Source organism: Eurytemora carolleeae, unplaced genomic scaffold (genome assembly GCF_000591075.1).
Source record: "Eurytemora carolleeae unplaced genomic scaffold, Eaff_2.0 scaffold240, whole genome shotgun sequence".
Classification (NCBI taxonomy): Eukaryota; Metazoa; Arthropoda; class Copepoda; order Calanoida; family Temoridae; genus Eurytemora; species Eurytemora carolleeae.
This window is the reverse complement of record NW_019396183.1, coordinates 192,817-208,972: the sequence shown is the minus strand read 5'-3', so window position 1 is coordinate 208,972 and position 16,156 is coordinate 192,817. Positions and strand designations below refer to the sequence as shown.

Genomic DNA, 16,156 nt, shown 5'->3' with positions numbered 1-16,156 from the left:
ATGCAATTAATTGAAAATCTTTGACGGCTTCTCCTTCTATTTCTGTTTCCTGGACGGAAATAACTATTTCTTGTTGGGATCCTATTTTTAATGGGATGAAACCTCTGGACAGTTTTCAAGGTACAAAATACAACTTTAATTCTAGAGACTCACTTTTACATTGTTTCGACGATCGGAAAATCGCCAATATGAGCCCAAGAGGGTGTAACACTTTTATAGTTCGGAAAATTCGTTTTAAAGGGACAGAGCGGCTATGTAAGGTAGTTGAACTGAGTATGCAGTGTTGTGACAAATTCTTTTGGATTCATTTGAGACATATAATAATTGGAGAAAATTGTTAAAAACGAAGAATACCGAAGAACGTAGCGTCCAAATAAATTCAGAAAGTTGCAACATTCAATTTAATTCCAAACGAATTGTTCAGATATTACGAGAAATAATCATCGATAATTTTTCGAAGCATTCATATATAGCTTTGATATTTCATAATATTTTTAATTTTTTATGATCTGATAGTCACTCTTGAACAAATTTATTCCTGTTTCGAGGATTTTTGACAATGAAGACGACATTTTCATATTATCCAGGATCGAATGATCGAAAATTCAGCGTCAGCGAAATTTTATTTTTTTTTTAAATCAAAATTATTATGAAATATTTACTATATAAGAATGAGTCGAATAATAATCGATGACTATTGTTTGTAATATCTGAATGATTTGTTTTGAATTAAATTGACTTTTTTACGATCCGAGTTGAATGTTGCAACTTTCTGAATTTGTATGGACGCTACTTTCTTCAGCCAGTATAAGTCGTTTTTAACAATTTTCTCCTTATAGACGCAACATATAGAAGTAAGATTAGAAGTGATCAAAAGCTCTTATTTTTCGCCGTTAGTCTATACCCCCTTATTTTTCGCGAAAACTCCCTTTAATTCAGAATTAGAAATGAGCATCACCTCCCCGGTTTGGAACTAATGTCCCAAGAAATAAAAGAGAAAGGACAAAGCTGAGGTGATAACGTTGTTGGTGAAAGGGTGAAGGATTTTATGAGTGTCCATTGCTATGCTATGAAGACGATATTTTCCGTACATTGGAGCGCATTCAGAATATCTAACCATAATAAACACAACCTTGCACCCTGCAGCTTGAGGGGAAGCCGCGAGAAAAGGCAGATATAATTTGAAAACCTGGTTTAAAGGGATTGTAGGTTAAATTTCCATAAAAAAGGCCATATTCACCACGGTACCTAGTTACCCTTATTCTGATAAATAATGTGGAAAATAAAGTCGTTTTTCTCACTTGAAGGGGTTTAATTCCATTAAGCTGTTTCTGAAGCAATGCACAAGTCACCTTTGTATATATTAGAAACCATAAATGAAAATAATCTTGTTTTCATCAAAAATTAAACATGGATATTTAATTCATACTTGCAGATCAGACAAAGCTTTTAAGGGCACCCTAGTGAATCAGGCATGCCACTTGATCAATAAAAAAGAGGAAACAGAGAAAATTTGGTAAATTAGGGAACTTAAATCTTTTAATGACCGTGAAAAAAGCATTTAAATTTATACAATCCAATAAAATTGATCTGGGAAAACATTTACCCCCCCCTGTCCCCCTTCCTTAGTCGTTCTTAGTGATCGTTTAAACAAGCGGAAGTAAGACGGCTAATATTCTTGTTTCCGGTTTGAAGTCTTGTCTAGTTGCAATATATATACATATAAACATGCGAATATTATTATTCAAAGTTTCACCTGAATAAATATATACTGTTGTCCTGCAGTCATGAATTTAGAAACACAAGGACTGCTTGTGTACTAATTATATATATAGAGACACTAGGACTACTTGTGTACTAAAATATTTGCAACTAAAACATTTTCTAGACAAGCATCAATATAACATTGATATTCAGTTTTGCCAATACAGGGGTCCCGATAGAGTTGAGGTTTTATAAATAGTTCTTTAATCCTAAGAGCTAAAAATGAGGCTATATTACTGCTTCAATTAAAGATTGTACTCCACATTTTAAAGAATTTTTTATTTACAGCATTATTTCGTTTTTTTTCTTTAAAATGTTTGCATAAAAAATACAAAATTATAAACAATGCATAAATGAAGAAAATCAAAAAGTTTTGATTGGGCAAAATCATCCACCGAATTACAAAAAGTCGCTGAAACATTCCAGCTCTTTTATCATTCCCACAGTAATCAACGATTATACGGACCACTACAGTTTTTCCTCAAGTCAACAGTGCCTTGCATGATTTCATTTAAGAATTTTAGAAATCTATACTTTTAAGATGTTTTCACGAAACATTTGATTTTTGCCCAAGACAAACCAAAAGATGTTCTATTTTGGGGACAAATGTTGAATAAGGAATGTAGTCAATGCCCTACTCCATAAGGGTTTCTTAACCCGTATCTTTCCAGATATAGCTCAATCTCACTTTGCTATCAATGTCCAACCGGACACGGTCTCGTAAACTATCAATGCCATACCACTGGGCACGATCTTGTCAGCTATCAATGTCAGCACAGACACAAGCTCGTAATCTATCAATGCCAAACCAATGGGCACGATCTGTCAGCTTATCAATGTCGCACGGGCACAAGCTTGTATTCTATCAATGCCAAGCCAATGGGCATGATCTCGTCAGCTATCAATGTCAACACGGACAAAAGCTGGTAATCTTTCAATGCAAAACCAATGGGCACGATCCCCTCAACTCGTTCTTTAAAACAAGATATTTATTATAGGAAGGTTTCAATTAATGATGTTTGCATATACTATCTCATTCACTCCATAATGAAAGAGGAGGTAGGGGGAGGGAGGGAAGGGGTTTTGTTATCTGCCCTTATCCCTTCCAGCGCAAAGATTACTTGTATCCGGGCGTGAAAGATTTTGTATCGTTAATATTACCTGACTAAGATATACACACGTCCAGGTTTCAGGAGAAATTTCATGGTTCAAAGATTCCATTCCGAGATATATCACTCCTTATCAGTTTCTTACAGGACTCCACCCTTGCAGTTGGGAGGGGTGTTTGGAGTATTAGTGTTATGGGAGCACTTTGAAGTATTTAGAGTTATTGGAGTATTTAGTGTTATTGGAGTATTTAGTGTTATTGGAGTATTAAGTGTTATTGGAGTACTTGTTTTTACTGGAGTATTTAGTGTTATTGAAGTATTAAGTGTTATTGAAGTATTTAGTGTTATTGGATCGAGTATTTAGGGTTAATACAGCATTCAGTGTTATTGGAGTATTTAGTATTATTGGAGTATTTAGTGTTATTGGAGTATTTAGTGTTAATACAGCATTCAGTGTTATTGGAGTATTTAGTGTTATTGGAGTATTTAGTGTTATTGGAGTATTCAGTGTTATTGGAGTATTCAGTGTTAATGGGGAATTTAATGTTATTGGAGTATTTACTGTTACTGGAGTATTAAGTGTTACTGAAGTATTTATTGTCATTGGAGTATTTAGTGTTATTGGAGTATTTAGTGTTATTGGAGTATTTAGTGTTATTGGAGTATTAAGTGTTATTGGAGTATTCTGTGTTATTGGAGTATTTAGTGTTAATACAGCATTCAGTGTTATTGGAGTATTTAGTGTTATTGGAGTATTCAGTGTTATTGGGAAATTTACTGTTACTGGAGTATTTATTGTTATTGGAGTATTAAGTGTTACTGAAGTATTTACTGTTATTGGAGTATTTAGTGTTATTGGAGTATTTAGTGTTAATACAGCATTCAGTGTTATTGGAGTGTTTAGTGTTATTGAAGTATTTAATGTTAATACAGCATTCAGTGTTATTGGAGTATTTAGTGTTATGGGAGTATTTAGTGTTAATACAGCATTCAGCGTTATTGGAGTATTCAGTGTTATTGGAGTATTCAGTGTTATTGGAGTATTCAGTGTTACTGGAGTATTTATTGTTATTGGAGTATTAAGTGTTACTGAAGTATTTAGTGGTACTGGAGTATTTAGTGTTATATTGGAGTATTTAGAGTTATTGGAGTATTTAGTGTTATTGGAGTATTTATTGTTATTGGAGTATTTAGTGTTATTGGAGTATTAGTGTTACTGGAGTATTTAGTGTTATTGGAGTATTTACTGGAATATTTAGTGTTATTTAAGTATTTACTGGAGTATATACCGGAGTATTTAGTGTTACTGGAGTACTTAGGTTTCAGAGTATTGAGACAAAGATTTCCTTCAATGCTCATAATAAAATGAAATTTTTTTAGAATATCAATTTTAAAACAGATTAAAACGATTAAAGTTTTTTTCAGATGAAATATAAGTCAAATTTTGCCCGTGAGATGGTAAATGTTAAAAAAACTTCTTTAGGTAATTAACAATATGACAGGAACGTTCACAAAAAATAAAAATACTATTTTCGACACTAAATATTGCCACACTAAATATTGCCACAAAAAATGTTTTCTTAACTAAATATTTTCTAAAACAATATGTTTTCAATACAAAATGTTTCCGAAAACAAAAATAAAATTGATTTCGAATGAAACAATAAATGCCCTTTTTTTGGTCCCCCCTGTACGCTATGTGGACATAAAAGTTTTAACCTATAAGTACATCGAAAAATAATGAAAAGTGGTTTCCATAATTTTATTTCCAATCTGATTTTAATTTAATTTGAGACGCGGCTCAAATATGGTTTTCCACTTAACATGGTATTCAATGTTTCAAGATTTAAGCCGGCGCGATCAATTCAAAGCGGACTTGAGCCGATTTGAGCCGCGGTTCAAATTCATTAAATCCGGACTATGGTTTGGTTTAACCTTCCTACACCTTTTATTTACTTAATTTCGCTCTATATTAAACTATTCTTTTCGATTTTATACAACTAAAAAATATGTCTTTTTATGATTTTTAAAAGTTAAAAGTTTAAAGTATATGATATCATTAAATGAAGGATGACATAAAATAACTTAACCTTGGTGTTCAGATATAAAAATTTAGAATATTTAAAACTTTAATTACTAGAAATTACCTCCATGCTTTTTGCCAGAAAATAATAGGCGATTTGTTTACAATATTTTAAGTTAGTATTTGACCCTCCCCCCTACTTTTAATCCTAGAAATCAAACGTTACAGTTGAACCCAGAAAACTTGAATAAGATAAGAGAGACTGAAGTTTTTATTAATAATTGGAGACTACTGGAGAGTACCGGAGGGTTCTAAATAATGGAGAGAAAATTATTTCTACTGAAAAGCAGAACTTTTTAAATTTTTACCAAAATATAAATTCTACCGGCGGGTTTTTTTATTCCACTCGAGTAAATTGCATTTCAAAATGGGGTTCATTTGAGTTTTTACAAAGAGCAAATTCTACTGGAGGGTTTTTAATTCACTAGAAGGATGTTCTGTGTGTACTTTTATAGAAATTTTGCCAATTTTTCTATTTTTCAATTGGCAGATTTCCAAAAGTTAAAAAAATCTAAATTCTTTTGAGGCAAAATTTTTAATTCTGACCGACAAAAAAACCGTCCCTGGGGTCATGTGTAGAGTTACCATAGATAATTGGGACCAGATTGGTTCCGCTGTTTATTGGATAAAATCAAATATAGGGACCGCCATTTTTTTGAAATTAAGATTCGGTAAATGAATGGTAAAAACCGTTAGTTTACAAGCAGTAATAACCATTTATGAAAAAACAAAGAACAAACGGAACGTTTAGTTCTTAGCTAAGAACAGAGAAACTAAGTTTTTGCCACAAATTCAAATTTGTTAATTCCTATATCTTTGCAACCTGACGATGTTAACCTTGGATATTTAAAACTTAGTATTTGGTCTGACACAACTCTAACAATAAAAGGACTATAGTATGTAGTCAATAAAAAGGACTAATGGATAAATAATAAAAATTGCTGTAGACTATAATAGAGGACTTTATACCCTTAGTGAAAATTTAACGAAAATTGTTCTCTCCGCACCCAATATCCCTACTGTAAAGTTTTCTTTTTGAGACCTTGCAAATGCTTAAACTGCACTGTTAAATAGGAATTGTTTTCGTATATTTTTTCTTTCGGTTTCTTTAGAATTTTCGGTTCAAAAAACATTATTTACATATTTGTAAGTTCATCAATAAAATATTATTTTCTATAGATTTATTCAACTTTTCCATGAATATTGACAAACCATGCTTGTGGTGGTTTAAGGATTGGTTTTGCCTGATTAATTCTTATATTCAAACCAACAAATCTTCGAAATTATCCGCTTAGTGTGTACTGTGTAGTGTGTAAAAAACAACTGTACAAACTTCACACATGTTGTCACGTTTTCAAGATAGCTGACATGTTTGGCGTAATTAGATAATTATATACAATATTTTTGATAACATTTTTAATAATATTTCTATGCATGAAATGTCAGATTTTCATATAATTTTTTTTACAACCGCTAAGTTAAGTTTCACTTTTTTAAATAACTTTTTTGCTTTTAACCACAGAGAACTTTTCGCTTTCAACCGCTCTGGGTTTTACAATTTTGAACAACTTTTTGCTGTCCAGCGATTTCAGGATCAAATCATCAAGAAAATTTTCAAAAATATTTACCAAAATATTTACCAAAATATGAACAACAACAAGTGGTTGAACCAAATAATAATTGGAAAAAGAAAAGAGTTGTATTTTTCATTCTAACCCAAGTCTAGGCTAGATCTCATTCTCCCGCGGAGTTTTTTCTCCCAAGTAAATTTTATTGTTTTTCAGGGCAGTATGTGACGGAAATCTACTCGGATCCGGAATTGAATTATGTGGAGATATCCGGAAACCTTCGCCGGAACTTTTCAGGGTCCATCGGCTCCACAATATCGACTAGCTCCGGTTATTCGACCTTCTCTAAACAGGTTTCCCGCTCCACAAATACTTCTAGAAAACTGTCCAACCCGGCAGCTGCTACAAATAAAAAAATCTCCACATCTGTTGGGGATTTCTACTATCTCTCTAGTCAGGACAAAATTGAACCCATCAGCAAAACAATCTCCAAGTCAACTAGTGATATTCAAAATATTCAAGTCCAAGAAAATATTTATCAAAATATTCCATTCTCCAGCTATTCTGATAAGTTTCAACCAAACAATATTTCGAGAAAGAATTTGTTGAAAACTATTTCAAACCCGGAAGAGAGTAATCATCCTTCTTATAATGTTGTTCTTCCAGTAGGGCCTCTCCTTAACTCAGTCGGGAAAAATATTGTTTTTCCATCCGTTTATGGTCAAACCAGATCAAAACAAAAATCTTTTTCTGACGTTTCTCCTTATACACCTGCAGTTCACTCATATAGAAACCATTCCAAGTATCCAGCTACTCATGGAGCAAACTCAGCCACAAACCCAGCCATGTATCCAGCTACTCATGGAGCAAACTTAACCACAAACCCAGCCAGGTATCCAGCTACTCATGGAGCAAACTCAACCACAAACCCAGCCAAGTATCCAGCTACTCATGGAGCAAACTCAACCACAAACCCAGCCAAGTATCCAGCTACTCATGGAGCAAACTCAACCTCAAACCCAGCCAAGTATCCAACTACTCATGGAGAAAGCTCAACCACAAACCCTGCCAAGTATCCAGCTACTCATGGAGAAAACTCAACCACAAACCCAGCCAAGTATCCAGCTACTCATGGAGCAAACTCAACCACAAACCCAGCCAAGTATCCAACTACTCATGGAGAAAGCTCAACCACAAACCCAGCCAAGTATCCAGCTACTTATGGAGCAAACTCAACCACAAACCGAGCCAAGTATCCAGCTACTCATGGAGCAAACTCAACCACAAACCAATCCCGGACTCAAGACCGTCATATGACAAACTCATACAAAACGCCAATTCAATCCCTTCAGAAATCTGCACAACAAAACGATGTAACTCATTCTGAAGTTTCAGAAGTACTGAAAATTAAGTCTTTTTCGAAAAGTACAGGACTACTGCTTTCAAACAATTCTTCCAAGTCATCTCCAGTTCAGAAGAGAGCTTTCAGAAAGTTAACACCTGGAATAAAATCATCCAAATCCCAAACTACAGATTTCAATAGAACAAGAGTACCTGGAGATAAACCTACTCTAAGAGTACCTGGAGATAAACCTACTCTAAGAGTACCTGGAGATAAACCTACTCTAAAAGTACCTGGAGATACACCTAATCTACCTACTCTACGCTCTTTAAACGGTTCTTCTGCTGAAAATATTCCCCAAATCCAACCGGTGAGAAACACTATTCAAGTGTATAAAAGCGAACCTGCGATTAGTCTGAGCAATTGGTCGGATACATTGTATTCCAAGGATTATGGTGACAGTAAACTGAATCCAGGAGGGTTGGGTTCTACAGAAGCTCATGACCAATATCAACAAAGTGCTAAGAATGAAATTACACTAAGATCCTTGCTTGCTGAAAAAGAATACGATGAGAATATATCTCTACAGTTGGATGAGACGGATATCCGGAAACTTCAAATACTCATGGAATGTAAAAGGTAAATATAAGTTTTCACATAAAAATATATAGTTTCTCTCTTCAAAAACTAGCTAAATTACCATTTACATTAAAAAAGATTATTGTTTCATAATTACAAAGTTTTGAAATGCTAATGGCACTCTGACAGATTTATCAAAATAGGTTAAAAGTCCATTACATATATAGAATCAAAAGTATTTGTGTAATTGTACATAATAAAAAAACAATATTTACAATAAATACAATATTTAAGGTAATTACAATATCTACAATATTTACAATATTTACAATAATTACAATATTTACAATGATTACAATAGTTAAAATATTTACAACAATTACTATATTTAAAGTAATTATAATATTTACAATAATTACAATATTCCCAATAGTTACAATATTTACAATATTTACAATAATTACAATATTTACAATAATTACAATATTTACAATAATTACAATTTTTACAATATTTACAATATTTACAATATTTACAATATTTACAATATTTACATTATTTTTCCGGGTAAAGATGGGTTCCCAAGCTAGCATAATATGTAGTACACGTGTTTGGACAACCAGCGTTCCCCAGGGTACTTAGAGTTACTCCATCCGTTTACCCGCGCTTGGTCGTGAATTACGATTTTATCTATTTTCCCACTTGACTATCAAAACCAAGCTCAAAATATTTCCGTGTTTCTCCCAAGTTCCCAAGTCAAAATTTAAGTTATGATCGGATATATAAACAAACAAACAAACAAACAAACAAACAAACAAACAAACAGACAATTAGAGATTAAAACTTTACAGATAAAGTGTCCACTGTACAGGTTGGAATATGAGAATACCCTGCTCCGGCGAGAATTATATAAGCTAAGCTCTGACTCTAGGTCGGAGCAAGTTAAGGATATGCTCAACCAACTCAACCATCTCAAAGGAATGCATTCAAAAGAAAATATACTGCATGAGGCTTTTTTAAATTAAATTTCATCCATTAACAAGGATGATTGTTTCTTTTTTTGACCCCTTATTTTATAAAATACCACGGCGTTGCACAAGTAATTTAAAACTATGAAATTAGGGTTGAAAAAAATGAGAAGATCTTGGAAAATGTATTTCCATATCGTTTACAAAAAAAAGACGGAAGCTGAAAAATCACGTCTACAAAAAAAACATTTTGAAATGAGTAAATGGAAGGGGATTCACTTTTTTTTATGTTGGGGGCATTCTGTCTGGTAATTATTTCAAGTTTGATTAAATTTTAAATCTTAAAAAAAATTGAATTCATCATATCTCAGAACAGATCAACGTTCTTCACTCTTCGAGAGAAACATATATTCAAACTGTAGTCAAGGTAGTTTTGTACACACTGTAAAATAGATAAAAGCTAGGTAAAGGTAAAATTTAGGGAAATTTCTGGTACAACTTTGTCACATCGTAGCTCCTCTGTTTTGATTTTGTGCTAAAAATATATTAGAGTTGTTCTTTTCAAAAGCTCTTTTCAATAACCGGAGTTATGATTGAAAACATACAAGGTTTAAATTTTATTTCAACCGTTTATTTGATACAAACGGAAAATACCCAGTCAAGCTAAATAAAGAGACCATAGATTAATAACACTACAGATTAGGGGTTTTTAGTTCACAATAGCCCTAAGTTAAACGCAAAAAGGAGTTACGCGAACACCGCGTTGAATTACAAGACACAGAGAGACCATGCGCGTAACTCCGTTATTGTGAACGAACACCCCCTAAATCTTGAAAAGACGACCTCTAGTATTCTATGTATCTGTATTGTTATTAATCTATGATAGAGACATACTCTAGGTTTAAAAGGAACTCAAGCAAGTAACGTCTACTTTCTAATCTCTATGTTTACAGCCAGATTATGATGTAAACTTTGTTTATTTTATCAAGCAGTTTATACTTTATAGAATATCATTGGTTTTATTGAGAAAAGAGCTGTGTTGTTTTTTCATTAGTTTTTACTTTGAACGTAATATGCTGTACAAGTTACAACCAGCTGCAAACTTGAGGCCGAATTTAATGAATTTGAGCTGCGGCTTAAATTTGAGACGTGGCTCAAATATTATTAGTTCCACTTAAAATTGCATACAATGTTTCAAGATTCAAGACGGCGCTCAATTGAAACCGGTTTTTGGCGGATTTAAAACGCGGCTCAAATTCATTAAATTCAGATTCTGGGTTTATAATAAAAAACTTAAAATCTATAAATTCAATTAAAATCAATTTAATTCATTCTATTTCAGGCCGCCCATGTAATATCTCAGATTTCTCCCAACCTGTCCAAAGGAAACAATTACTCCTTTTAAAATATTTAAAAAAGAAATATGATTTTGCATTTTTCAGATTGTGAAATGTTTACATTTTTCCAGATTCAGTGAACCAAACATTTTTTTGTGATGACTAGTAAGCATCATACTGTAAACCTCAAATAAAAGTTAAATCATATTTTAAAAAGAGATCCTTTAAACAAATTTAACAACTTTGAAATACCAGAATTTTTTTATTTTTTACAATAATTCATTCTTTAGTTTAAACTTGATAAACAAGTGAATTATTGCATGAACCATTTTCTGTGATTCTTAGAAAGATGAGAGGAATGGTTGTAAATTTATATTTAAATTTTGGAGAACAAGAATGATAAGTTAATTGTAAACCAGAGGAGATCAAAAGAGCACTTAAAAAAGAAAAAGGGAAAAAAGAAAATATGAGAACTGAATTGATGAAAAAAATATTGAATGAGCTAGAAAAAATTGGCGGTAAAGAAGAAAGACCTCTAAGAGGAAAGGAAGTGTATAAAAAGAAAGGAAGAAGACAAAACACAGAAAGTAAAGAAAGATGGCGAAAGGAGGAAAACAATATTGATGAGAATAAAAAGCAAAAGAACGCAAGAAATTTAGATAAAAACAGACAACTCTCTGGTTTATTAACAAGGCAGGATATTCTCAAAAATATGTGTGGAGAGGTAACAGCTCCTTGCAGAACACCTTTTCTCAGTTCTGCAAGTACACCCATAGTGCCAGGAAGTAATACCATTCCGGAAGTGAATATTGGAGATAACATTCCTAGCTCAAGTGATACAATAGATAAAACAAAAGTGTCACGGAGTTCAGGAGGAAAGTCGTCTTCCATGAACAATATTAGTTCTGAAGAAACCGACTCTACTGAAGATTCCGGAGTTAGCTCCAATCCTTGCCAATGCTTCACCAACTTTTTCAGGTTGCTTTAAAATTCTAATTTTGCAGTTTTAATGATTAAAATACGGGTCTGTCCTATCAATTTTGTACATGGATCTCATATGTATCCCATGGATATAATTTAAAGATATTTTCTATTATTATTGGATTAGCTTAGGTTGAGTCTGGGCTGAGCGCTGCGGCTAGGTCCGGTTATGGGCAGAGCGCTGCGGCTAGGACAGGCTAGGGGGTCAGGCATTGCGGCCACATGACTAATAATAACCATGTGATACATATGAGATCATGGGGGGGATCCAAATATAGTTCTATAGGAAGTTACCTTAAATTACAATATGAATCACTTAAAGGGATGGCAGATGCAGATGTAAGATTTAGTGACATTCCATATTTAGAGTGGTCCGATTCACCCTTTAAACGTTTTTATTTAGAAAGGATTTGAATTCTAAGATTTAATTTTTTTCCCTCCACACAGGGCAATGGTTAAAATTTTATGTTTGGAAAAAGAGGGATAACTTCATCTTTTTTACTTAGCAATAGATTTAAAGTGTCGCCTGCGAATACGTTGTCAGTCCATTTTTACTAAAATGTCAAATTGACCCCCACCTATCGGTTTTTGCGATAACTCAAAAAGTTTTTGAGCCAGGAAGCTCAAATTTTCTGGCTTTTATAACTAGCACGCCCCTTACATAAGGCTAAAAGTCCACAGGCAAGACCTACTTCAAGTCATTGGATTTCAACTTTTTATAGCTCTTTGGAAACCCTGTAATTAAAACAAGCAGATTGTTCAATTTTTGCGAAGAAATTTTGCTCATATTTTTACATAGAGGCATTCAAAGGGAATTTGCACATTTTCAGTTTTTCTTGAACACACGTTTAGGTTTTAAAAATTTGCAAATGTTCTTGCACATTTGAATTGCTGGGTCAAGGGCTTTTCAAAAATGTATAATTTGTTGCAATTTGAGCATTTTTTGCAAATTTTTTGCTTAAAAACTAGATTTCGTAATCAATATTTGGATTTTTGCAAATTTGCCATTTTTTGCAGATTATTAAAGTAAAGCCCAGAAACGTATTAAATGTAATAGATTTGTATTACAATTAGAAAATAGAGGGGGGGGGGTCAATATAACCCCCCACCAGGCAGCTTTTCAGTGAACCAGACGTCAGGCTAAATAGGGTTAAATTAAGTAAGTTATTGTGTATTTGAGTAATCCTTCCGCGATCTTAGTATTTAAATGTAAAATAAAGAATAGGGCGCAATTTTAGGGATATTTCTGATGAGAGGGAGGGGGGAGGGGCTCTCGGGGTCGATACTTGCTATCCATGAATGAATATTGAATAAGAAATCTTGAGAAATCTGACCAAATGTTGATGTTGCTTCTTTAAATGATTTTCTTTATTCAAGTTAATTATGGGAATTCTATCAACAATAAATGCTGTAATACATCAATGAACAACCCTGAGAATCATGTTTAAACCACAATACAAGACAAATTTATTTTGTCAAAAAAAACTTGTAACGAAAAGTTTATAATTTGCAAGATTATCGTGATTGCCATTTTTTTCGGTAAGGAATTGAGTCTTTGCCTCAAACTCAAATTTTATAATTCCCATAAATTTTTAACTTAATGGTGTTAATCTTTCATATTTTAAGCTTAGATTCTGTGATCTAACAGAATTCAAAGTTTTAAATATATAATGTCTACTACATCAGGTTGCAAAGATATAGAAGTTACGAAATCATGGAGTTTGTGACAAAGACTTAATTCCTTTCAGAAAAAAAATGGCGCTCGCGATAATCTTACCAATAATAAATGACGGAAAATTTTTAAAACAAAATACTCTTTATTTTATTCTGTTTTCTCTAAAATAATCATGAAAAATAGATAAATTTAGATTTTTATAATTGATAATAAGTAATAAGTATAAATAATGTTATCTATATAATCTAGAATACTGTGTAGTAGATCTCCTGGGTACTCTAGGAGATATATCTCTAATAAGTATAATTAATGTTATCTATATAACTAGAATACTGTGTAGTAGATCTCCTGGGTACTCTAGGAGATATATCTCTAATAAAGCCACTGTCATATCTAAGGAGTAAGTTAGGAATAAAATAGTTTTATTTTATTTTTTTGTTTAAATTTTTTGAAAAACTTCACAAAGGAATTGACTCATTGAGACTTTGCCACCAACTTTGATTTTCCAATCCCTTTATATTCTCATAGACCAAATAATCTAAGTTTGAAATTTTAAAGGTTTACACCATCAGGTAGCAAAGATTTGAGTTTGTGACAAAGACTCAATACCTTTAATCAAAAGATGTATTCCTTTGTCTGTATGGTTTTTGAGTTGATGCCGATGGTTTAACTATTTATTTACTATTAGCAAGAATTTACCATGGGAGAACTGCCAACTTTTTTGATGATATTTTATTACGAGCGTAAGGAAGGGATGAAAAATCATTTCTTTAATGATCATCACGAGCACGCGTAAGGAAGGGATGAAATATCATCAAAAAAGTCGAGAAAACACGAGAAAAGGTCAATTGTCCATGCAGATGCTACATTAATCTTGTAAATACACAAATTTGAAATTTGAAATTCATCACTTTCTCGCCCTTGGGCAAAAACGTGAAGATTCGGGATGAGCAAGGTTGATAATGTTGCTCAGAATGGGATAAAAGATATTTGTTTTTAATCATGGTAATTTCAATATTTTTAATCAAAACTGATGTAGAGAATCTTAACCTAATATTTTGACCCATGAAATCTTCCAGATATAAACTGTCATTAAGTATACATCATTGAGTGTCAAAGACGTACGGGGGTTAGAAAATTAGATCTTGAGGTTAGTGTTCAATTTCTGTACTGGCTTTTCTTAAATCCAAATGCCACAAATCCAAATTTTCTAATCCCAATATCTTTGCAACATGATTTTTCCAACTTAGATTGTTTAACCTAACAGAACACATAGTTTAAAATATCTCTAATTAGCAAAGGTCTACAACATTGGTTACACAGATATAAAAATTAGAAAATCAGAGTTTGTGGCAAAGACTTATAATTTCTTTCCCCTTAAGATTCTTATTTTTACTCCTAAACTGCCTCCAGCAAAACCATGTCTGGAGGATGCAGCACCAGCAGCTCCAGGAGAAAATATAACTCTACTGGAACCATCTCAGCTGCAAGCTTAGAACTTACCCTGGATAACAGGTAAATTTAAGTATTATTATTTTATAGTTGGAGAGTCCGGCATTGTTTAGGTTTATACTATTATTAATAGTCATAGTTACCTCCAGTCGTTTACCCGCTCTTGGCATTAAATCGTGATTTTGGCCGAAGAGCAGAGCGTTGCCCATAAAATTTCAAAGATTTTTACAATTTACAACTTAACACAACCCTTTTGTGATTTGAATATTTTTGTCGAATAAAGATTGGTGGGGGGGGGTGTTTTCCAACCCCCCACCCCCATGATTTTGCCCTTAGAGTTGAAATAGGGGAGTGTGATACATGTCTCTAGTCCAACTTTTTATGGCCAGCTCATTTAAAAAATAGAACTCTAACTTTCATGGTTAGGATCCAAAGAAGGCTTTTAAAAAAGTTCAAAAAGTACTCTCAGAAAAAAAATTGAAAAATGTTTATTTTGCTTTTAACAAATATTAACATGTGACACATGTTTTCACATTCATTTGAAAACAACTTTTCAAATAAATTATTTTTAGGTTATTTTTTGGAAAAGTTATTTATTGTTCTTGATTTTTTAAAGTTTGTTCACAACTAGATTATCTATTTTCTATTTTACTAATCTAAAGGTTATGTTTGTTTAGCCTATACCGAAGCGAGGGCTCGCTTGGCTCGCGAGTCTGGGATTGGATCAGAATTTCGAGAACGTTCTTAGTCAGAGAAAGGAATTAAATCATTGAAATTATAAATAAGAAACCAACCTCTTTTCCTTTTTTTATCTTCTAAACAATTAGCTCCTGTATCAAGATTGTATTTTTAAAAAAAAAGCGAATTTATCCAAAGTTAGTCAATCCATGTATATTTATAAAAGGCGAAATATTCTCGATTTTCACTTTATTTGCAAATATTGTCATAATTTGTTATTTCTGATAATTCCTATATGTTTACCTGCAGCAGAAATGCGCAAGTTACTTTGTAGAGAATCCAAAAAACTATTTCATGAAATTCTTGTGTACTGGTCTTTCTCGATATAATAATCTTTTTAACAATAAAGAAATAAAAAATTGTTAATTTCAATTTTTTTAAAATTCAAATTTATTGCTTCGTCCATTAACATTATAATATACAGCTGATGTACAGCTAATTTAACATTATAGCACGTTGATTACTTATAGATCGTTGATTACTGTATAGCACGTTGATTACTTTATAGCATGATGATTAATTTAAAACACGTTGATTACTTTATAGCATGTTGATTACTT

At 32.6% G+C, this 16,156-nt stretch overlaps 2 protein-coding genes across 2 annotated transcripts; both read left to right on the top strand.

Moving 5' to 3' along the window:
- The first annotated feature begins 2,643 nt into the window (after window positions 1–2,643).
- On the top strand, window positions 2,644–9,470 carry LOC111697479 (uncharacterized). Its single transcript, XM_023467499.1, has 4 exons — window positions 2,644–2,690; window positions 3,238–3,967; window positions 6,683–8,505; window positions 9,317–9,470. Exons 1-4 carry the CDS (start codon window positions 2,644–2,646, stop codon window positions 9,468–9,470), a joined length of 2,754 nt encoding a protein of 917 aa, XP_023323267.1.
- A 1,691-nt stretch (window positions 9,471–11,161) lies between these two features.
- LOC111697501 (uncharacterized) lies at window positions 11,162–15,661 on the top strand. The gene is made up of 4 exons (XM_023467527.1): window positions 11,162–11,728; window positions 13,735–13,806; window positions 14,820–14,921; window positions 15,536–15,661. The coding sequence occupies exons 1-4, from the start codon at window positions 11,217–11,219 to the stop codon at window positions 15,621–15,623; spliced, it is 774 nt and encodes a 257-aa protein (XP_023323295.1). The 5' UTR covers window positions 11,162–11,216; the 3' UTR covers window positions 15,624–15,661.
- The last annotated feature ends 495 nt before the right edge of the window (window positions 15,662–16,156 follow it).